General features: G+C 42.8%; 2 protein-coding genes across 3 annotated transcripts in view; both read right to left on the bottom strand.

The window, feature by feature from the left end:
* LOC130201187 (interferon-induced protein 44-like) overlaps window positions 1-23392 on the bottom strand; it is a 127584-nt gene that overhangs the window by 68593 nt on the left and 35599 nt on the right. The window lies entirely within an intron of this gene.
* Window positions 304-21898, bottom strand: gna11b (guanine nucleotide binding protein (G protein), alpha 11b (Gq class)). Of its 2 annotated transcripts, XM_056425957.1 has the most exons (8): window positions 21583-21898; window positions 20884-21364; window positions 8879-9063; window positions 7658-7812; window positions 6788-6916; window positions 4998-5127; window positions 4601-4754; window positions 304-4287 (listed from the first exon to the last, which is right to left on the bottom strand). In XM_056425957.1, the coding sequence occupies exons 2-8, from the start codon at window positions 21017-21019 to the stop codon at window positions 4097-4099; spliced, it is 1080 nt and encodes a 359-aa protein (XP_056281932.1). In that variant the 5' UTR covers window positions 21020-21364; window positions 21583-21898; the 3' UTR covers window positions 304-4096. The 2 variants fall into 2 exon arrangements, with proteins under 2 accessions (XP_056281932.1, XP_056281931.1); XM_056425956.1 differs by having other exon boundaries at window positions 20884-21898.

Below are 23392 nucleotides of genomic sequence, written 5' to 3'. Positions count from 1 at the left end.
CCTGGGCCTCTGCACCAGAGTGCAGCCTGGAAGGCTCGGGCGGAAGAGTTTAATAGTTCTAAAATATCAGTTTTCAGAAGAAAAAGAAAAAAATAATCATAAATTAAAATGAAATATATTATATATATTTTTAATTATTATTTATTTAGTTCAATTTGAAACTTTAGAGCCATGAAATTCCCAATAATTTTACTCTTAAGATTCACCATAATAATAATAAATAAATGGAATATATTTCCCGATTACCTTCTACAGCTGTGAATTAAATAAAATCATAAAACCCACTCAACGCACACACCATGAGCAAGTATAGGAACAAATTTATTTCAATTTAAAACAGATACCTTGTCATTATGTTTCTCTCTTAGAAGGCGGCAATGATCATAAGTCATGTTCATGTTTGAATGAGGATCAGGCAACAGTGGTTGAAACAAATACATGAAACACGTTTTTTTTTTTTCAAAGAAAAAAAAAATATGGCAAGAGTTATGTAAATCAATAATCGATAATAACCAGCGGATTGAACGCCCCTTCGTCGAGGGGCTTCGCTTCAACTCCGAAGCCCCTCACTTCCAACACAAAATAAAACAGCACATGCAATTATAATTACAGTTTCTTAAAAAACAGCAGATTATCTTTTTTTAAATCTTCAATCTTAAATACAGAATAAAGTCTTTGTGTGTACTTAATCATCTATCCTTTTTTAGTCTCTGGTGTGTTTTATTTAAAAAGAGGAGGGGGGGGCATCCTTTGATGATGACCACAGCATTGGCACTTAAAGAGAGAGAGAGCCTGTGGGGTTGGCACACTCATAATACATCATTTACATACAAGAAGAAGAAGAAGTGGAAGAGGAAGAGGAAGAATAATTAGTAGAGGAAGAGGAGGAAGAACAAGAACAATTATTAGTGGAAGAGGAAGAGGAGGAAGAATTAGAAGAAACGAAGAAGAATTGGTAGAGGAAGAAGAGGAAGAAGAAGAATTAGTAGAAGAATAGGAAGAGGAGGAAGAACAAGAACAAAAATTAGTAGAGGAGGAAGAAGAACAAGAATTATTAGAAGAAGAAGAAGAATCAAATGATCCTAAAATAGAGTTCTTGGTAATGTTTTCTTTGTTGTACAGGAAACAGAGGAAGAAGATTTAAGTTATTAAGTCTCCATAAAGATAAGTTTGATTACACTTATTCTATGAAAAAAATAATCACACAACCACGGTCACACCCTGCCAAAATAAAAGGGTCTCCGAGACCGCAGAGGGAGGGGCCGAGACGCCAACTTTCATTATTCAAAAAAATACCAAAATCCAGCCGCTCGCTCAGTGCTGAGTTTGTAAAATACAACGTTAAAGTGAACTCTTCAACACGCCGATGAATACTGGGGGGTCCGTACTGGTTCGCCACTTAAATACTGGGACCCTTGAACATGTGTGGTGGTGGTGGGGGAGGGGGGGCGACCCACTCAAGCTCAGTGTCATTTTCAGCACTTAAAGAATACATTTCAGCCCCTTCAACCTAGTGTTCAATCTTATCACCGCTTCCCGTTTTAACATTTTATTTAAAGAATACATTTCAGTTTTTTTACTGCCGTTTCAGTCCGAGAAAAAACAAAAAATCAACCGACGTGAAAACGACTCGAGATCCGTGACGTTTAGTCTTCTTAGTGGTTTTCGAGAACAATACAACTATTAAGAGGATGGCGTCAGTTTGTTTGTCACCTAAATAATAATAATCAATCATTCTAGAGAGCGTGAACACAGCAGGACTTCAAGAACAAAAAAACTGAAGAAATAAGTCATCAATTAAGTGTACGATTTGTAGTTAATGGGTTAAAAACATGCAAAGCCACAAGCATGGTCATTAAGTCAAACATATTTGGAGGGGAGGGGGGGGCACACTAAATACTTGTCTGAGTTGCGTACACATAGAGAGGGCCAGAAACATGAAATAAATAGAGAAACGAGAGCCTCTTATTGTTGTAAACTCTCTCCGCTCGGCCCCTCCCCCCACCCCTACTGGTGGTCCGATGTACTGCGATAGCCCTTAAAATGAGGATGAGAAATAAGTCACCTGTAGAAAAAGGTCAAAGACCCCCCCCCCCCCTCCAAAAAAAAGTATATCTGCACTTCACTGGCACAAAGACAGCCTATAAAAAACTGGAAATGAACAATTGAATGTTTGTGTTAAATTACAAAGAGCAAGCTTGGACCACACGGGGTCTGCATTGATAAAAAAGAGTCCACCTTAAGTTGGTACTGTACATGTTTCTACGCGTCTCTGAACCAGAGGGGGGAACACAAGCTGCTCTATTTTTTTGTCTTTCTATTTTTGTTTTATTATCTTTAAAATCAAAAAGCAAAATGTGAGGGCTCCTAAAGAAAAGCAGACGGGAGGATTATGATGATGGAAATGTTTCGATAAGAAATAGAAAGCAGAGATAAAGTCCTTACTATACCAGACATTCAGGTGGTTGTTTATAAGTTGTTGTTTTTTTAAAGTTTTTAAAGTTTTTTTTACAGCAGTTCAGACTCAAGTAGGCTCCGCCATGAGAGAAGAAAGGAGCACTTCAACATGACACATTCAAAAAAAGCAATCAAATTATCAACACCTTCAAACCTGGTCCATAAATTAGATAAATAAAAAATAATAATAATCTTGAATTACTCTTATAAATCATGTCCTAACTGTGAACACCTGTTCCGACGCCACTCAGGTGAACTAAATCCATATCACAGTATTACTTCTACCATCAATTCATAGGAAAAAAACTGAATGCTAAAACAAAAGAAATTAGATTTTTTTTTGTGTGCCAAAGATGGTGTACCAGAGCGTTTTCTTCTTTTCTTTTTTGTACAGGAGTGTTTTGTGTATATGTATTTACAAATGAATATACACAAACAACTGTTGCAGACTTCAGAGTGCGTGTTCTGTGAAAGGTTCTTAACCCCACCCCCCCTTCATCTCACCACTCAACAGTAAGCAATCTATATTTCAACAAAGTGACTATACAGTAAAAAACGAAAATGAAAACAGAAGCGCATCCTGATGCAATGCCAGGAAGGAGGCGTCTGATTGGACGGCTGAGTGACCCCAGGTGTGACATCATTAGAGGGGGCGTGTTTTAATTTTCAGCTATTATTTGTTTAATAAGCTACGTACAGCCCGAGCTGCAGATAAACACTGATGACATCATGCCCCTCTCCACCCCCCCCCCCCACCCCTCCACATCCGTTTCCACCAATCAGAGCAGAGCCTGTGTGTGTGTGGGCGTCTGCTAGTGGAGCCAGATGCTGTGACGGTCACATGGAGGTGCATCCATACAGAAAACATCTGAAAGAGGAGAAGCAATGAGATCAACTTAACTTTTTTTAAACAAACTAAAAAATCTTTTAATGATATTTAATGTAAATGTATAGTAAAAAGTCTGGTTCCTTTTTTAAAATGTTTTGCAAAGTTTAAAAGTTGAAATAGATTTTCTTACCAATTCTTATCGCCCCATCCTTTTAGAAATTATTTGTTAAATAGAAGACGTAACAACAAATTTCTATAATTAAAAAAAATAATAAACTTTTAAACTCAGCAATTAACATATGATTGATTAGCTCCGTCTTGCCCTCTCGTGCTGTTTAAAAACTTAAATCTGTTTATTTATGCATTTACTTCATAATTAGTTTGTTTTTGCGATCACGACGCTCAGGCGCTTGGACGGAGACAGAATCCTTAGCCCCGCCCCCTTTTGCATCCAGGCCTTCACTTCCTGTCCCGTGAAGCCACCCCCTGGTTCCTAAATGGATCTGATCTCACCTCTGGAGGGCCAAAGGGGGTTCGATGCCACTGAATGGTGTGTGTGAGCAGCTTTAGGAGGCGCAAAAACAAGCCGCCGAGGGGGCGGGCTTTGGTGAAAGCGGAGCTGGACGATTTTTGTAAATGTAATGCAGAAAAGAAAAAGGAAGGGTTCTGTTAGTGTGTGATGTGAGAGAGAGCCGGCATGGTGTGCTGTGTAATGCGTGTGAACTTAAGCACGCACACTTCCAAAAGGAGGTGTGTGCATTTGTGCGATGGGGGAGGAGGAAGGGGGAGGAGCCGGAGGGCGGGGCCTCCTCACACCAGATTGTACTCTTTGAGGTTGAGCTGCAGGATGGTGTCTTTGACGGCCGCAAACACGAAGCGGATGTTCTCAGTGTCCGTGGCACAGGTGAAGTGGGAGTAGATGATCTTGTCGCTGTCGGGGTTTAAGTCCACAAACATCTTGAGAATGAACTCCCGGCCCGCCTGCGCGTCTCTCTGGGGACCTGAGGGACACACGAGACATGGAGACGTCATGGAGACGTCCTTCATGGCGGTGTGGAAACGGAGCATGAAGAAATAAAAACAGCGGGAAGATGCTGATGTGACGAGAAAAAACAGTCGTTTCCTTCACGCAAAGGAGGCGGCTTCAGACAGTGTGTTGCTAGATCAGCACACACAGAGAGAGAGAGAGCGAGAGAGACAGCGAGAGCTAGAGCGTGAGGGAGGTTTGAGAGAGAGAGAGAAAGCGAGCGAGAGGGAGAGAGCAAGAGAGAGAGCGGGAGGGAGCGAGAGAGCGAGCGAGAGAGATAAGCTCACCATCAAACTCTGGGAAGTAGTCAACCAGGTGGGAGTAGGAGATCTTCTCCTCCAGCAGGTCCTTCTTGTTGAGGAACAGGATGACGGAGGAGTTCTGAAACCAGGGGTACGTGATGATGGTCCGGAACAGAGCTTTACTCTCCTCCATGCGGTTCTGGAGAACAGGCACATGGGTTAGTCCACACAACACACACTACTCACTGCTGAGGAGAAAGGGAGGGAAGGAAGGAGGGAGAGAGGGATAGAAGGAGAGAGAGGGAAGTAAAGAGGAAGAGAGAGGGAAGGAGGGAGAGGGAAGTAAGGAGGGAAAGTGAGAGGGAAGGAAGGAGGACGAGAGAGACACACACACACACACACACAGGGTGTTTGGTGTCTCGGTACTTTTAGCTCCACCCACCTCGTTGTCGGACTCCACCAGGACCTGGTCGTACTCGCTCAGCGCCACCAGGAACATGATGGAGGTGACGTTCTCGAAGCAGTGGATCCACTTCCTCCTCTCTGACCTCTGACCTCCGACGTCCACCATCCTGACGGAGAGGAAGAGGACGAGTGAAGGAAACACATGTTAGCACATCTCTCCTGGTGGCCCAGTTCAATGTCTGGATATTTAAAAAAGAAGGTTTTGAATCCATCAAGAATATATTGATTTACTCGTTTACTTTAAATCACATTACAAACGCTACATTCTATTATAACTAGACAACAGACTCGAGTGCAGCTCTGACCCAAAGAAAGATGAAGTCTCTCATCCTGGGACCAACGAGAGCCAGAACTACCTTTTACTACAACAACAAAGGATATAGATATATTTTTAAAAGAGGCTGTTTGTCCTATGTACTAATTTAAAAAAAAAACTAATTTCGTAAAAATGTTTAAAATATCCCTACCTGATGGATTGAACACCTTAACTAGAGGTAATCATCATATTCATGTCCATGTTTGGCGAGGAACTCAAACAAACAGTGTGAATGTGTTTGTGAGTCATGATAACGCCACAAAGATAAACGCTTCCTGCTGGAGACAGATCTGGGATCAGTTTCAAAAACCAACGCCACTCGGTTAGCGGTCATTGCACAAAGTCTGAGCAGAACACCACTAGTAGTGATAACCACTCAGATAATGAATGAGGATCTAGGGGTTTATAGCTATATTTACATGTTTAAGAACCTGTGGAATACACCAGTAGACGTGGCTGTGCATCTAGTCTCAGAAGGAACCGAATGTTTAGTATGAACTTTATTACTTAAACCGAGTGGCTTCATGTGGTCATACGACACATCTGACCCCACATCAGGCTGCACTCGTGTTCATGGGCGACAATGCAGCTTTCTCAGCCTCCCCTGGTGTGTGTGTGTGTGTTAGTTAAAAGCACCACACGCAAACAATTTGTGAAGTTTTTTGAAACAGGAGGGAAGGATAGAGAAGAGAAGTCAGAGTTGAAATGTCGATGTGAGATCCGGAGGGCACCTTCGGGTGGTGGACTCCTTTTCGTGGGAGAAGGACGACCTCCTCCAACGTAACTATGGGCTGAGGAGTTGACACGCCGCCCCCGTTCATTAACAGCGGTCCTAAAGCTCCATCCTCACATGGTTCCTCGACGAGGTCACGCTGCACCCGTCGGGGAGTTCAGGTCCCGGTTTCATTAACGCTTCATTTGAGACGATTCAGTGGAAATCTGTTCACGTCAAGCCACAGTATCAAAGGGCGTTGGTACAATGTCATGACCAACTCCCTGTACTGGACCTCAAGACCAGGCGAGAGCTGCACACATCTAATAGAATTCACAGTTCAAGGGCGCCCCCTGGTGGTGGCCCAGTCCACTAGGGGTCCACGGAGACCCGGGGCCCAATACAGGCCCTGCAGGACCCCGCCGCCCAAAATAAACATTCCTAGCACGGAGAGGACGACCTGGTTTCTTCTGCCAGTCGGAGAGGAGAAGGAGAGGAGAAGGTGACCCATTTACAGACACCGGGCACCCGAATGTAGGACTGTGTGTTCGTCGGGGGGGGTTGTGATGTGTGTGGATGTAAAATGAGAATTACTTTAATTTCTAGGATGGAGTAAGAACGGGAAACAGACACTCATCAATTAAAAAGTCACAGGTTATAGATTCTTCCCATAAAAGTAGAGGAGAAAAAAAAAACAGGATGATGATGAAGGAGGAGGAGGGACTGAGCTTCTTTCTACCTGAAGATGATGCTCTGCAAGTCGAAGGGGTACTCTATGATTCCCGTCGTGGGGATGCGCACCCTGAGCACATCCTGCTGGGTGGGGAGATAGCCGGTGTCTGCAATGCGATCCAGATCGGAAAGATAACTACAGACCGGCCGTTGGAGGGGAGGAGGAGAAGAAAAGATGAAGAGAGAAAGAAAAAAAAACAGTTATATAAGTGCACATTGCATTGATTATTTTAAACCCCAGGTTAGGAGTGCATCTCTTACTACTGGCATTTAGATATCAATGCTGGTGCAATGACGGGCTGGACCGTGGCTTCAAAGCTGGTTGAAACAGCACAAACTAAATAAAACTATCAAACAATTATCATACAGTGATAAACATGTGACAGACGACAACCAAGAAACAGATATTGTATATTTTTCATATGGGGTTATTAAATAGCCTTTGCGGCTGACATATGGCTAAATTCAGCAGCCCAACAAGGTAATCACACACAGGTAACACACCTGTAGGAGTCAGTTTACCTGCCACACTAGAAATAAAGGGTACATTTCCTTTTCAACTTTACGACGTCATCTAGTTAAGCAGATAATTTTTGTAAAAAGATTACACAGCTAACGTGAGCATGTTTTTTTTCTTCTCCCAATGTTGGTGAACTGGCCCTTTAAATATATCGTCTGCGTGGATGCACAAGTTAACCGACACATTCATTGCAGCACACAAAGTTAAACCAGACTGTTGTACATAGGTTTGGGAAATGGGACATTATTATTAATTATTATAATACTAGACAATTACTAATTGTAATTTTAGTAATTTGCAAAAGGATCCCAATAAAATTCTGGCAAATTCAGAAATGTTGCATACACACACACGTACTATTTGGTGGAGTCAGAGAGCTGGTACTCCCGGCGGCGGTCATAGGCCTCCTGGATGCCAGGGTCGGACCACAGGCATTTGATGGCTGCGATGAAGTGATAGTCGAAGCCGTTGATCTTCTCGATGTCCACTTCCTTCACCAGCATGGCGTTGGACTGGAGACGAGCAGCGGGGACACGGTCAAGGGAAAGACAACGATCAACTGGCTTCTGAAGAGATCTGCAGGGAACTTTCTTCAGCTGATGACCCACATATTCTACCCGTGAACTTTGCTACACTTTCGTTTGGATCCCTTGTTTTTGTTTGTTTGTACTTAATACTAATATAAATAAATGTGTATATATAAAAATATAAATATATAAATACATAAATAAATGTATATATACACTACCGTTCAAAAGTTTGGGGTCACCCAGACAATTTTGTGTCTTCCATGAAAACTCACACTTTTATTTATCAAATGAATTGAACATTTCATAGAACATATAGTCAAGACATTGACAAGGTTAGAAATAATTAATATTTGAAGTATTAATTTTGTTCTTCAAACTTCAAGCTCAAAGGAAGGCCAGTTATAGCTTATATCACCAGCATAACTGTTTTCAGCTGTGCTAGCATAATTGCACGGGTTTTCTAATCAGATATTAGTCTTCTAAGGCGATTAGCAAACACAATGTACCATTAGAACACTGGAGTGATAGTTGATGGAAATGGGCCTCTATACACCTATGGAGATATGTCATTAGAAACCAGACACTTCCACCTTGAATATTAATTTACCACATTAACAATGTATAGAGTGTATTTTTGATTAATTTAATGTTATCTTTATTGAAAAAACAGTGCTTTTCTTTGAAAAATAAAGACATTTCTAAGTGACCCCAAACTTTTGAACGGTAGTGTATATATATATAAATGTATATATATATATCAATAAATGTATACATATCTATATATATATATAAATGTGTATATAAATATATGTATATATATAAAAATGAACTAAAACTGACATTGAACTGGTTGCAGAGGTCATTTGCCGAAGTCAAAAGAAAATGGTGATTGTTGTTAATTGTTATACACAATGTAGGAGAACTCGAGTGACCGACTTGGCTGAGGCTTGCTTAAAATATAACTTATTTCATTCACAGAAATCCATCCCTGCGGTGAGGTGTAGAAGTGCCCGGTAGGAGGGAGGGAGGACGTGTCCTCAGTTCTTACCCGATTCTGTTCATATTTGTAGGGGATCTTCAGGGTCTCCGTGGCGCGGATCATGGCCTGTATGGAGGTGAAGATGTTCTGGTAAACGAGCCGGATGAAGCCCCTCTTGTCCTCGTCTGAGTAGCCGGCTCCATGGATGATCCTCATCTGCTTGATGAAGGTGCTCTTGCCACTTTCTCCGGTACCTGAACAGAAGAAGTGGAGGCGTACAGTCGGTTAAGAGTGCACAAGAGTGAGACGGCGTAGACCCCTGTCGTCTCGTTTATGACTGGAAACACACAGTACACTCTGTTATCAAGGAGAAACAGATAACCGCTGTGGTGGGAGACTGCCATTTGGGGAAAATGCCCTTCTTCATAATTTTCCTTCATCTGTGTGTAAAAGTGCCAGAAAGTTCACTCGCAGGAGTTGCAGCATTATTATTTTTAGGTAGCGCTGCTGTTAATTATGTAACGGATTTATTGCATTTAAGAGAAATTTAAGGGTAAGAAGTACAGAAATCTTTTTTGTAATCTAAAAAAAAAAAAAAAAACATGTGCTATCTCGTTTATTCCTTGTCCCAAAAAAATAAAATAAAAACAAAAACACTTTTGGTGCTTCTGATGATGTAACAGTTGCCGGGAGTCGACGAATCAAAACCGTTTCCAGGAAACGGGAGAAGCGATGATGTGTGTGTGTGTGGGTTAATTTAATGAATGTGACAAAGACAACTCGCCCTACATTCGGGATCTGGCACTAAACCGCCCCAAAAAGGTGACAGCGGGGGTCGTTGTCAGAAAGGCTGCATTCCTCCAGTGATCCTCCTCCCGAGTCCAGATCTGGCTGTGAGGTCATCATCTCGAGTGGTGTCGGGTTTCCAGATTTTACACACATGGTGAGGACGGAGAGGCTTTCGGAGTGTAGGCGTGTGCTTTAAAAAGATGGATTCTGCACCCTTAATGTCAGTGAGAAGAAAAACACAATCTGCACCGAGTAAAACCCACGTTTTTTTAAAGCTTTTCAACCCCCACTTGGCCTGCTGGGTCTAACCCACATTTCACACGAGCCCTCCATGTTCTCCATGTTTTCCATGTGCCCAGAAACACAACACAACCTCAGGCCACATGGAGGAGAGAGGAGAGGCTTCTCAGTCCTCTGATGAAATCAAAAAGAAAGGGAATCCAGCACATAATATCTGCACAAACGAAAAAGGGAAAGACGAGGAGGAAAAGAACAAATACACACACACATACACTCATCTCACCACCACCTACATTCAAGGTTTTTGAAGAGCAGCCATATTTCCGTTACCATAGCAACCCCTCCTCTGTCTCTCCCCTCTTTCATAGCAGACAGTAAATATAACCGCGAGGCCTTCAGGCCTGCTCTTCATCTCCTCATGCAGAGGGCCTCAGCTCCACCGAGACATTTTAGGGGATGGGCTGATCCGTGGTCAGTACCGGGGGGGGGGGGGGGCAGATAGAGCCGCTCATCCATTGATGCGAGAACAAATGAGACAAAGTGTGCGTTTCACCACCGCGCCCATAAGGGTAAATGACCCCCCCTCCCTCCTCCCCTCCGCCTCCATCTCTTCCAACTAAATGCCCAATTTTGGGAGAACAGAGACTGGATAGACTACGATTCACAAAAAAGAAAGAAGAAGAAGATCTTTATCGTTTGCTCCTGAATCAATGCAGCGAAAAGCTTCGAGTCAGCCGAATAACATCTGTGGTTGTCGAGCACGGAGAGAGCGTATTCTTGACTCCGGCTAAAGGAGCCAGAGCGTCGCTCTCTCTCCAGCTTGATGTCTGATTTATTTCTCGTGACCCCGTCACAAGATCTCCCTCCGCTGTGTTCTCTTAACTATCGTGTCCCTCTTTCACCAGCCAGCACACTACCGGCCTCTGTCTTCCCCCTTCTTCTTTTTTTCCTCCCCAGATTACACCGGCACACAGCCACAGCTGCTTTACATGCGCTCATCAGCTCTCCCCCACACTCTCTCTCCTCCCCTTTTCACAACCCCTTCCTAACATCCTTTAGGCTAGAAAAGATGCCCCTCCATTCTCCTCCCTCTCTCTCTCTCTCTCCGTTGAGCAATTTCGGATATTCACAAGCGGAATCCGTCCGGTTTCTTTTTTTAGGAAACGACCTAGAAAAAAGGGGTCACCTTTTAATAGCTCACACACTACTTGGGTTTGATAACGCTTCCTGTGCCAGGTGAGAGAGGAAAAGATGTTCAAAAAAGAGCTCAGATTAAAGAACCAGGGAAATTAAAAGCAACAGCTCTCCATCTTGTTAAAATGCCACACACACATACACACACACACTTTACTTGTAGTCCTTTCAGCTTCAGAAATACACGAGGGCAAAGGGCAAAACTGTCCCCAAGTAATATAATGTTTCCCCTGATATCATGAGGAGAAGGGCAAAAAGGGCCCCCATAATCTCCTCTATAAATTATGATAATTTAATAGTTGTGTTTTTGTCTGTCCCATCCGTATTGCCTGTACGAGGTAGGTAAACACACACAAAAATACATATAATTTTGAATTATAAAAAAACAGTTATAATTGTTAATAGTTGTTTAGAAAATGTCTTATTGACATTGTTATGACAATTGCTCATATACTGAAAGCCTAAATAAATATATTTATTACTTTTGAACAAAGGTTAAACGTTATTACACAAGTTTCAAAAAGGGCCCCCAATTTATTTCTTAAATGCCCCTGGATTTCAGTCAGTGGGGAAAAAAATTGCTCCCTAAAAAATATGTAAATGTCCTTACATAATGCGACTGATGCTTGTGACAACACCTGATGGTCTCGACACACCGACGTCTTGTGTCCGTTTCTATCCCATAACTTATTTTCATTGAGCTTTCCCGTGCAGGCCACAAAAAAGGCCTCGCGCTCAAGCATCTCCGCCAACTCTGGCTTTCCTCTGTCACGGATTTCCTCTTTAACACGCGGTGCGGGTTAACAGCATCACGACTAACCTGCATGCAAATCTCTCAGCGGTTATAATACATTTGAATAGACACGGCAGAGATATTATTTTTTTTACATCTACCCAGATGTTGGCCATTTTAGGAGCGCGCTGGAAAAGATACCGTCTGAATCAGGCGGTCACAAGGCTAACCCGAAATGTAGCGTGGGGTCCAAATCTTTCACGATAAATTCATCTCAGAAAAATAGCGGCCTCTCTTCTGGCGTACAAAGGAAAGGGATTGAGCCAAGGCGGCCCGGAGCTACACAACACACACACCAGCTGCCTCACCAACTGTGGACTCACACAGATCCTGTGGTCAACCTCAAGGCATGACTGCTACCTTCACTGGGATGGCCCAATTACTGAAGCCCCTGTTCCTGCAGTGGCTGGGACAATGCACAGGAAAGACTAAAGGAAGGAGGACCACGTCTCTCTCTCTCTTTATCTCTCTCTCTAGTTCTCTTTCTCTCTAATATGTGTTGCCTGCTGTCGGGATCTGGGCACAGCACCGCTGCTTTGTGCCGATGTCTCTGCTGAGTGCTCCGCGTGGGTGTCAGAGCTGTAAATTGAATATACTGTACATGAACACACACACACACACACACACACACACACACACACACACACACACACACACACACACACACACACACACACACACACACACACACACACACACACACACACACACACACACACACACACACACACACACACACACACACACACACCCCTGTTCGCCGAGTGCCGTTCAAGTCGAGTAGGTGAGCAAAAAATAAAATGAAATACAGGCTTTACAAAAAGGTTTGGCGTAAGCAGAAGGATTTAGTGTCTGCTATACCAGCTACCAACTAAAAACAGATGCCAAAGCCTAGACATTATTTCTTAAACCATGGCACTTATTTTAAATAATCTCATCGTGGAAATGACAATTACAACAGACATTTTAAAAGAAAAGATATTAGTCGGTGAGGTGCAATATCATTAGAGCTCTTTCTTTAAGCACCCAGCCTACATTTTCCAAGTCTTAATTGTTCATTTATATCTTGTAATATGCAAAATATGTGAAGAAAAAATGATTTTTACATCGAAAAGAGTCGTCTTATAAATGTTTGACGACTCACCTTGCACTGAGAAGTTCATCCCATCAAATAAGACGTCATCCTTTGTGTCTGTGTGTGTGTGTGTGTGTGTGTGTGTGTGTGTAGATATCAATGGGCAAAACATTTTTTCAGAGGGCCAATTTGCTCCGAGGAAAAATCTATTAAATCTGCCGATAGATATAGTTGCCAACAAATGTGATCATTAATGATCTGGTTCGAGGTTAGGATGCACAACAAGAGTCTGGGTGACGTCACACATTGGTTTGTTGACTGCTGTTTTAATTAGATAAATATTTGGACGTCCCCATCTTGACTTTTTGCAACCGATTATCAGAAGTTACCATAGTTGGAATGCGGCGGAGTGGCCTGTCAATCACCTTGTAGCCCCGCCCCCTAAAGCATCCCCAGCTTTATGGTCTGTTTGACTCTAAATAACCATAATGTACTAAATGATAACATCATGCTGTATAGAAGAAGACTTGAAACTAGAGACTGAGACATAAACTCATGTTTACAATGTTTACTGAGGGAACAAATCAAGAGAGACGTAGTCATTTATATAGACTTCTATACAACCAGATGAGTGACCCTCTGGTGGTCAGGAGAGAGAATGCAGCTTTAACACATGAAGCATGGACTTCTATACAACCAGAGGAGTCACCCCCTGGTGGTCAGGAGAGAGAATGCAAGTGTTTTATTAGCTTCACTCTGCAGAACCGGAGGTTGCTGTTGAAACAATCTATGATATAACATTGTGACGTTTATGAAATATTTAATGCAGAGACGGTCTTAACTAATGCTTCTAAATCTAAAAAAATTTCAAAACTTCTTTTTTTAGTGTAATCCTTATTTAGTTTATTCTAAAAAAAAATGTAAAAAAAATTAAAAAAACAAAATTTAATTGTTTATATAACAGAGATGAGGTTCCGGGTCAATTCATAACCAAGGCTAAAGGCTAAAAGTCACCAAAGAAAAAGTCAGTCTTTCTTTCTTTCTTTCGCTCTAACTCTTTCTCTTTCCCTAAATGTCCTTTCAGTTCACACAAACACACCAACACACACACACACACACACACACGCACACACACAACACACACACACACAACACACACCAACACACAGACACTGTTTACCCTAAATCCTCCTAACCCTATGGGACACTAACTATCATGAGATTTCTTTCGTGAGGTTTTCATAGTATATAGTATAGTACTATATATATATATTCTGTCTAATATGTAGACACCTGACTGGGACCCACACTCAGACCTCATCCCAACACAGACTCACACAATTCTCTTTCTAATGACCCCTATTTGGCGAAATACAGATACTATTTTGACGTGAACCTCCTTTTTCCCTCCAGAAAAACCCACCCACGTCAGGGAGGGGAACAAGTCAAACATACAGTCCTGCTGTAGAAGTCCTACACACACACACACTTGACTATAAGCACATTACTGACACTTTTATGATTATGTCTTTGTTTGGTCATTTTTTAAAATAAAATTTTAATCTTTTACTAAAAAAATAAATCTCCATTGAAATCCTTTTGAATCTTTTGGGACTTTTTTCATTTGGCGCTTTTGGTATGACCATTAACACCACAGGTGCTGAATGTCACAGATCTATTGATCAACAATCACCAAAAAAAAAAAAAAAAAAAAAAAAAAAAAAAAAAAATGAATTTAATGAATGCAATTTAGATTTAGATTTTTATTTTTTTAAAATTAGTTTGAACATTTTTTTCATTAAATTTTTTCAGTAAAAGTAGTCAAACTCTTGAGGCCTGTCTGATGGAACTGAAAACATCTAACAAAAAACTGATTTCATTGTTAGTAATGTAATTGTGTATGAGAATGATGACTATAGTTTTATAGTTTTTTGTTTTTGATCACTTTTTGGGATTCTTCAATTAACGAACCAAATTGAAATTCTTGACCACAACCCCTGTATGTAAGAAACGAACATAACAGGAGGGTTAAGTGAATCGTTTATTTTTTATTAACTAAAACTTCAGGAATACTTTGAAAGTCGAGTGGTTAAAAAAGAAAAAGAAACACTATTAAACAATGGCATATAGACGACAAAAAAGACATACAAAATATATATTTGAAATTTAAAAAACGGAACCGATTTGAAAAGCATCTCTGAACCTTCTGGCCTAACAACAGGTGAGTGTTGTGCATGTGATCGTGGAGGTTAGAGGTGCTGCCACCTTCATAAGACATAGTTTGCGGATTGCCACATTTATGTCAGCAGGTTCCCTGGAACTGGAAGCATTAGGTTTTAAATAAAAAAATATTACCAAATAAAGTACTTTTGCCTTCCGCTTTGACGCCAAATCCTTCTCCATCGACTTATCGGTCAATACTCATGTCACACAATGAGTGAAATCTGACTCCTGCTCCTCTCTGCTTCAACTCTGCTGCTGCAAGTGCTTTCAGTTTATGATTGTTGTGTCCATCATCAAACAAAAACAACAACAAATTATTAATGCCCGAGCACCATGTAAACACCCGTTAACGAAGCCTCGTCCGCACATGGGCCGAACACGTTTACCGCTGTACGGAGCATTTAAATGTATCCACATTACGGGTTTCACACTCGAAATCATAACTAATTGATAGATGTAAGAGCATTTCAATGTTATCTCAGATGTAGAGTGCTGTAGATTAGTCGTAAAGTCCGCGTGTGCTTTTAGATGTAAAAAGTTAAAGCATGGGCCATCATTGGAAATTGAAAGACGGTGTGACGCCAGTCAAAAGGGGATGTGATCCCAGAGGCGTGTGGGCTTCACTGCACGCAGCAGCTGGTGGGAGTAAACAGGAGTGAACATGCCACCCTGTCAGCACAGAGCGGGGCTGAGGATACCGGCGGCGGGCCGAGAGGCCGCGCTGCCCGTCCTGTGGGAACGGAGGTAGCGGCGGTATGTACGGGACACAGCCGCCATCGAGCCTCGTTCACCCCCTACGGCCCCGGAGAGCGAGCCGCGAACCCATTTAAGTACGACGAGCGCACGTGTTCATCGCTGCACCGGTGAGCAACGTGAGCAACTGTGTAAGTGACGCCGCGTGTTGTAGAGAGAGTCAACGTGCATGTGTGTGTGTGTGTGTGTGTGAGTGATGAAGAACACAGGGTGTGGTGCGTGCTTAATTCACTGTGACTTAAAAATTAATAAAGCGAGGCATTACCCTTCGACTTGAAGTGACTTGGAATGAAATCAAGACGTTTCAAATTCTATATTATAGTTCACTGGTTACCGTACGGAGCGAGGCACATGAAGACTGCAGTGAACCCACATCACCTGCTGCACTTCACGAGGCCAGCCTCCTGAACAAACACGGCCTCCATCACAGTCGCGGAACAAAACATTTCCAAACAAAACTTAAGAACCACACAAAGGTCATTGCAGTGTTCCCAAGGCCTAACGATACGAATCACACGGCTTCTGAGACGACGCTCCAGCCCGCTTGGCGTCACCGCGCTACCAAAACCACTCGGCACAAATGCACACTTAATGTCAACAGAATATGAGATATAACATTTATTTGAGAGTCTCCAGAATTTTTATTTTTTTTAAATCTTCGGGGGCTGTGGAAGCATTTAAATGACATCGCATGTCATTTAGCTGAGGCTTTTATCCTCAGCGACTTACAACCATGTTCCATTCTTACACCGGAGACACAGCTACAGGGAGCAACTCAGGGTTAAGTGTCTTGCTCAAGGGCACATCGACTATCGGAAGACGGACCTGCTAACCACTGAAACAGTCGCCTCTGTCATCGTGGTTTAAGGCCCTTACCATGAACTGCAATGCGGACGGAGATCTTTGATGCAAGTCACGCTCAATCTCTCTTTTCTTTCAACTTTTATTTGTAGTTATAATATTTTAAAGCATGCAATGACCCCCCGAAAAAACACAATCATTAAAAAGGAGAACGTTTTAGCCCCTTCCAGTGCAGTGTCAGAGATTCCTGTTGCCAAAGGTGAGTGTTCAATTCTGTGACAATATTCAGAGAGAAGCTATTAGCAGTCGTTGTAGTAATTAGATTTTTAAAAAGCACTTTTTTACTCGAGATACATCGATCAGTGGAAGACGAAGACATTCCGTCTCACTCCCCCCCCCCCCCCCACCATCTAATGAACTGATAAACACTAACTACACCCTTACATAGCAAATCACTGGACGCTAGTCTCCACACTGAATTGGGTGAATGAGCACCTCCGTGACGCCACGTATTTCTGGATGGAGTGGAGACGTACCCACTTATGGGACGGCTGAGCTTACGTGTCGTCTTGTGAAGAGATAACATGTTTTGATAGTTGAAGCGATCTCCATCTCCCTGGTGAATCTCCCTGAAGCCGGCTGTGTTCACGTCAGTCTCACACACGCCCGACATGCACGGTGCTCACTCAGGGAGAACTCATTATTTTACTGACAAAAACTGAAGTAAAAAAGATGAATTTTAACTCGATGACTGTTGACAAGACATTTCAATTCACAGAAATGCTGCACCAGCATTCACGACTACATGAAACACAGACGACTACAACATGGTTGTCAAAGTGTTCTTTGGGGCTGTAGCCTAGAGAATATGTTAATGTCCATATGTTTGATTTTCTTAACTCTCAAAATATGGTTTTCAGATCACAAAAAGAGTTGGATCCCATCACGATAAAGTGGATTTCCAGGAATAACTGGCCATCCATCTGCACAGCTCCTCACATTCACGAGCATTAAAAGTACCGTTTCACACATACACAAGCACCGAGGAGTAGAGCTAGAAGATCCCCATTGCCAGATATGATTTTTAAGAAAGACGGCTCGTCAAGAAAAGGAAAGTCAGCAATAAACATCTGAGCCGATCCCCCTGATCCTCTTCCTAGTTCAATCGGACTTTTCCTCGAAAAGGATGACAACAAGACGTGCTGCTGAGCCGGGCTGGATCAACAACTCAATCAATGTCCGTACATTAACCCTCTACCTGGGACGATGTGCTCCCGAGCCATTTTTCCCGTGACACCCACATTTTCATGAATGCCAACTGGTTCGACAACAGCTCGACTGGGAGCTTACGGGTCCGTCCCGGTTGCCCTTCCCTCTCACTTTACGGCGCGTTTTGCTCGCTCGAGCGGTTCATTTACCCGATGCAGCTCCTGGTCCCCCGTGTTTTGACCAAGTAGAGGCAAACCACTGTTCTGTGGAGCAGGAAGCCTCCGGTATGGCCCGATATGGCCTCAGCCGGCCTGTGGGCAACGCTGCAGCCCTGCCACGGATATCTTTTCTGACAACGTGGATAAGTATGATGTCTTTATGGTTTATAACATGCTAAACTAACCTTACCGTTGACCCTTTCTTAGTGAGGAAACGTCATGCCTGTGCCTGGCGTCAAATAAAACCTCATAACTGTTTAACCGACGAGACATTGCTTTGCCAATGCGCCCTGGTCACATGGCAAACCCTGGCAGGAAGGGAGAGGAACACCGAGGGAAGGTGGACCTGAATTAGTGAGAGGAAAACACTTTTGGGGGGAATGTTACAATCTGTCAATATGCAGGTGAAAATGTGCAGATTAATGGATTAGTCCGTCTGCAGCAATTTTTGATAAGGGAAGTAATTTTTCCACTCAAATGGGACAATTTGCCGTTTCTTTGTTTTACATTTCTGTCAACAGACTAAACCCATCTTTGCCTTCTGAAGATGCCGAGCAAGACGAGCACTTTAAAATGTCACATTGAGCTTCAGGAAATTGGAAACGTCTCAACTATTTTCAGGTTTTTATGGAATCAATGCTACAAACTAAAATATTCCATTTGAAAACAGATGGAGATTAGCTGCAACTGATCTCACTGGGGAACCTGGAACTTGAAACTAATTACATTTTGGTTTGACATATGACTTAAACAATCATTTAGATAATCATTTTATTTTGCACAACTAAAAGTTATATCCTAGAGGAGTCATTCTAAAATAAATCCAGACATGCCTCCACAAAATATTGCAAGCTAGAAGGAGCTGTTGTCTGCCTGAAATGTAAAACCCATCGCCTGTATGCAGGGCAGCTAATGACCGGACTCCCACGTTCAAATGAGATGGATTAATGTCTAGTACTCCATATGTAGCTCGATATCTCGTCCTTCCTGTTTAAAATGAATTTGATGAAACGTTGAGGTTTATTATTTGTCCTCAAAGAGGAAACTCTCAGGAACAGGAGGTTGTCTTCTTTCTCCAGTGATGTGTGGAGAGGCAGGCAGCTCACTGGGGGCCAGAGAATAATGCCAGGGGGGATAATAGGAGTCAGTGACATCTCAAAGTCTCAGCAGCGGATGTGTTTAACCAAGCCTATTAAGACCTCCACTAATCCTGCCTTACACGTCCTTATCCAGGCGTCCGCCGACAGCCTTAACTGACACAGGATGGGCCACTTACACCATGACTGATAGCAGGTCTTGCTTGCTTTCTGCCTTTCACACACAGACACTTTCATACGTGTTATTTTATGTCTGCTGTCAAAATCAGAGATATACTGGAAAAACTAAAACTCCAGATGGTTGCGCAATGTTTTATACAGAGTGTAAATGATCACCTTACTTTCTAAATATCCTGCAATCACTGTCAACCCAAACATTTATTGATCATCTGGCAAGAGACATTTGATCAGAACTGCGACACGAAAAACTAAAAGCATCCCTTTTTACCCGCTCACCTTGGCCAGCAGGTAGAATAGAGCGCAATAGAGATTTAATTGTGACAGAATAGAATATGTCCCATTAAGGGTATGGCTCCAGTGTGGCCTACTTATCCGAGCTGAGGTATTCAGCAGGGAAATGAAAAGGAGACACACATGTCAAATAACCAGGGATGCTTTCGGTGGAAGAGAAATGGGAGCAAACGTTTTTTTTAAACCAAGGATGCAACCTAGATAATTCTAATTGTCCTAAAAATGGACAATTTCCTTTTTTCCAAGGAGCTTTCAAATAAATGTCGTTTTAAGTGGCTGGTGACCACCATGCACACACATATCAAACTTTTAGAAGAGATGGTTGCACACAAAATAAAAATAAATTCTGAAAGCAATGCAAATAAGCTCGTGTTAAAGCACAGCCCAATGTTCCTTGTTGTGTCCAGAGAACAATGAATCAATGCAGTACAGAGCAACTTATTCAACAGCAGCTCCTACTTGCCCACACACCAGCTATAAAAATAGCTAACATTAACCTACTCAGCTAGACTCCAGGATGAGGGGGCAAATCCCTCAGTATCCTTGTGTCCTGCTGGACGGGTACATTTGTGACAATGGAAGACTAATATCAGACAATTATAAAAATGAATGAATGGACACAAAGCTTTAGAAAAAAATAAAAAATAAAGGTCTAACTGAGGCACCTGGAGCTTCACCCAGTTGAACAAATGTTATGCAACACAGTGAAAGCAACAGTGTAAAGCAATCCAAAAAAGCTGCTGCTGGCTTCTTCTATTATCAGGTGGCCATCTCCGCCTTTCAACCATCACCAGCTAAGGAACACACAGTGGCAGTTTTTTTAAATATATATATAACGTTTTATGTTGGTCGACTAATTAGCTTGATAGCTAACTAGTCAATAATGTCTGCACACACCAATGTAATAACGTTACTTGAGTAGAGACAATATAGCTAGCTAGCCAGCTCTTTTAGATATGCACATAAACAAGACAGCTAATTTTACATATATATTTATTACCCAGTAAGAGATAAGACCGAGCAGGCATTTCCTCAAATCATGCAATAACGTTTCTCACACTGAAACCAGTCCAGCTAGCAACCTTAACTAGTAGCATATTTGCTAGCTTTGCCAAGAAGGCCCCGTGAACGTGAGTGTTTCCACACAACGACACAAGACATGGCGATGAGCGTGCGTGTGTTTTTGAAGAAGGAGTACGCGTGCCACATACCGAGAAGAAGTAATTTGAGCTCCCTCCTGGAGTCGCGCTTGTCTCGGCGCAGTTGTTTGTCAATTTCTGCATTGATTCGTTTCGACTCCTTCGCCTCTTCGCTCAGGCAGCAAGCCATCATGGACTCCAGAGTCATCCCCTCTGGTTTTGCGGCGGCCCCGGTTGAGACGGAACACGGTTTTTCTTTTCAGCTTTATCCCGAAATCCCCCCCTCCTTCGTAGCCTCCGCTTCGATATCTCAAGCGAGGAGGTGGGTCTGTCGTTCTGGACGGACGGGCGGGCACGGGTGGACGGGCGGACGGGACTTGGGGGAGGGGGAGTCTAGCTAGGGGCCTCGCTGTCAAATTGTCCCCCCAACCGAGAATAACTGCGACTTCACCCGGGGTGTTGTCGGCAAATCACGGGAGACTCGCACGGGGGAGGAGGGGGAGATGGGTGGGCAAGTCGAGAAACGGCGGGGGCCTCTCCGAGAAGCTCCTGCCTTTAAAAAAATAGTTAATGTTTAAAAAAAACTAATAATACAAATGACTGAAACTTCCACAGATTAGCCACTTAAAAACACACCCACACCGTTTTATACCATAAGCCACCCCTCTTGTCATTCGGTGGTCCAAATTAAAAACCGATAACCGTTATTTCTGATATCAACCGCCGCGCGTAACAGCTACGAGAGCAGCGTTGCTAAGCCCGCTAGCTCACCTAGCAACGCCTCGGCTAACGTTGTGTCCAACCCCGCAGTGATTGAAAACGGCGAGCTCGTTGAAGGAATGTGTCCGCCTATAGCTGGCGATGGCAGGGGTAGCACCCTATCCTAGCACGTCCTGACTCATGGTTGAGAGTAAAAAAAAAAAAAAAGATAGAGATATATATATATAAGGCTGCTACAGCAAAGGCCTTCGAAAGGAGGAGGGGAGTGGGGGTTTAAGATGCGTGCCGGCCGCGGTGGCTTTTGCCATAAAATGCATTCGCTGCTGCAAACAGCTGGCTTTTTGGGCGGCTCGTCGCTGGAAACAAGGTCGGCGCACACACTAGTCTGATGCCAAGCGAGGAGGAGGAGGAGGTGGAGGAGGTACTGTGGCTGCGAGTGACAGGCGGAGGCTTGCGTGAAACGGGTTTGTGACAGACCAATTGAACGGGCGAGGCGGGACCTCGGGGTGGGATCCGCCTGCGTTAGTTAGCTCGTTGAGAAGATGAATAAGAAAGAATGAATAAGGAGGAATGAATAAGGAAGGGCTGTTTTGTTTTTGTTTACATCATTTTAAATACAGGCACCACCTGCTGCATCATCTGCACCGCTAGAAAAGAAAAGAAAATATATATATATATATATACACTACCGTTCAAAAGTTTGGGATCACCCAGACAATTTCGTGTTTTCCATGAAAACTCACACTTTTATTTATCAAATGAGTTGCAAAATGTATAGAAAATATAGTCAAGACATTGACAAGGTTAGAAATAATGATTTGTATTTGAAGTATTAATTCTTTTCTTCAAACTTTGCTTTCGTCAAAGAATGCTCCTTTTGCAGCAATTACAGCATTGCAGACCTTTGGCATTCTAGCTGTTAATTTGTTGAGGTAATCTGTTGAGATTTCACCCCACGCTTCCTGAAGCACCTGCCACAAGTTGGATTGGCTTGATGGGCACTTCTTGCAGACCATACGGTCAAGCTGCTCCCACAACAGCTCAATGGGGTTGAGATCTGGTGACTGTGCTGGCCACTCCATTACAGACAGCATACCAGCTGCCTGCTTCTTCCCTAAATAGTTCTTGCACAATGTGGAGGTGTGCTTTTGGGTCATTGTCCTGTTGGAGGAGGAAATTGGCTCCAATCAAGCGCTGCCCACTGTCGACGTTGACACTGGCGTTTTGCGGGTACCATTTAAAGAAGCTGCCAGTTGAGGACCTGTGAGGCATCTATTTCTCAAACTAGAGACTCTAATGTACTTGTCTTCTTGCTGAGTTGTGCACCGGGGCCTCCCACTTCTCTTTCTGCTCTGGTTAGAGCCCGTTTGTGCTGTTCTCTGAAGGGAGTAGTACACACCGCTGTAGGACATTTTCAGTTTCTTTGCAATTTCTCGCATGGAATAGCCTTCATTTCTAAGAACAAGAATAGACTGGCGAGTTTCACATGAAAGTTCTTTTTTTCTGGCCATTTTGAGAGTCTTATCGAACCCACAAATGTGATGCTCCAGATAATCAACTAGCTCAAAGGAAGGCCAGTTGTATAGCTTATATCTCCAGCATAACTGTTTTCAGCTGTGCTAACATAAGGACAAGGGATTTCAAGGGTTTTCTAATCATCCATTAGTCTTCTAAGGCGATTAGCAAACACAATGTACCATTAGAACACTGGAGTGATAGTTGATGGAAATGGGCCTCTATACACCTATGGAGATATTTCATTAGAAACCAGACGTTTCCACCTAGAATAGTCATTTACCACATTAACAATGTATAGAGTGTATTTCTGATTGATTTAATGTTATCTTCATTGAAAAAAACA

The sequence above is a fragment of the Pseudoliparis swirei genome, chromosome 11 (assembly GCF_029220125.1).
Source record: "Pseudoliparis swirei isolate HS2019 ecotype Mariana Trench chromosome 11, NWPU_hadal_v1, whole genome shotgun sequence".
In the NCBI taxonomy this organism is placed as follows: domain Eukaryota; kingdom Metazoa; phylum Chordata; class Actinopteri; order Perciformes; family Liparidae; genus Pseudoliparis; species Pseudoliparis swirei.
The sequence above is the reverse complement of the archived record's forward strand: the minus strand, read 5'-3'. Positions and strand labels throughout refer to the sequence as shown.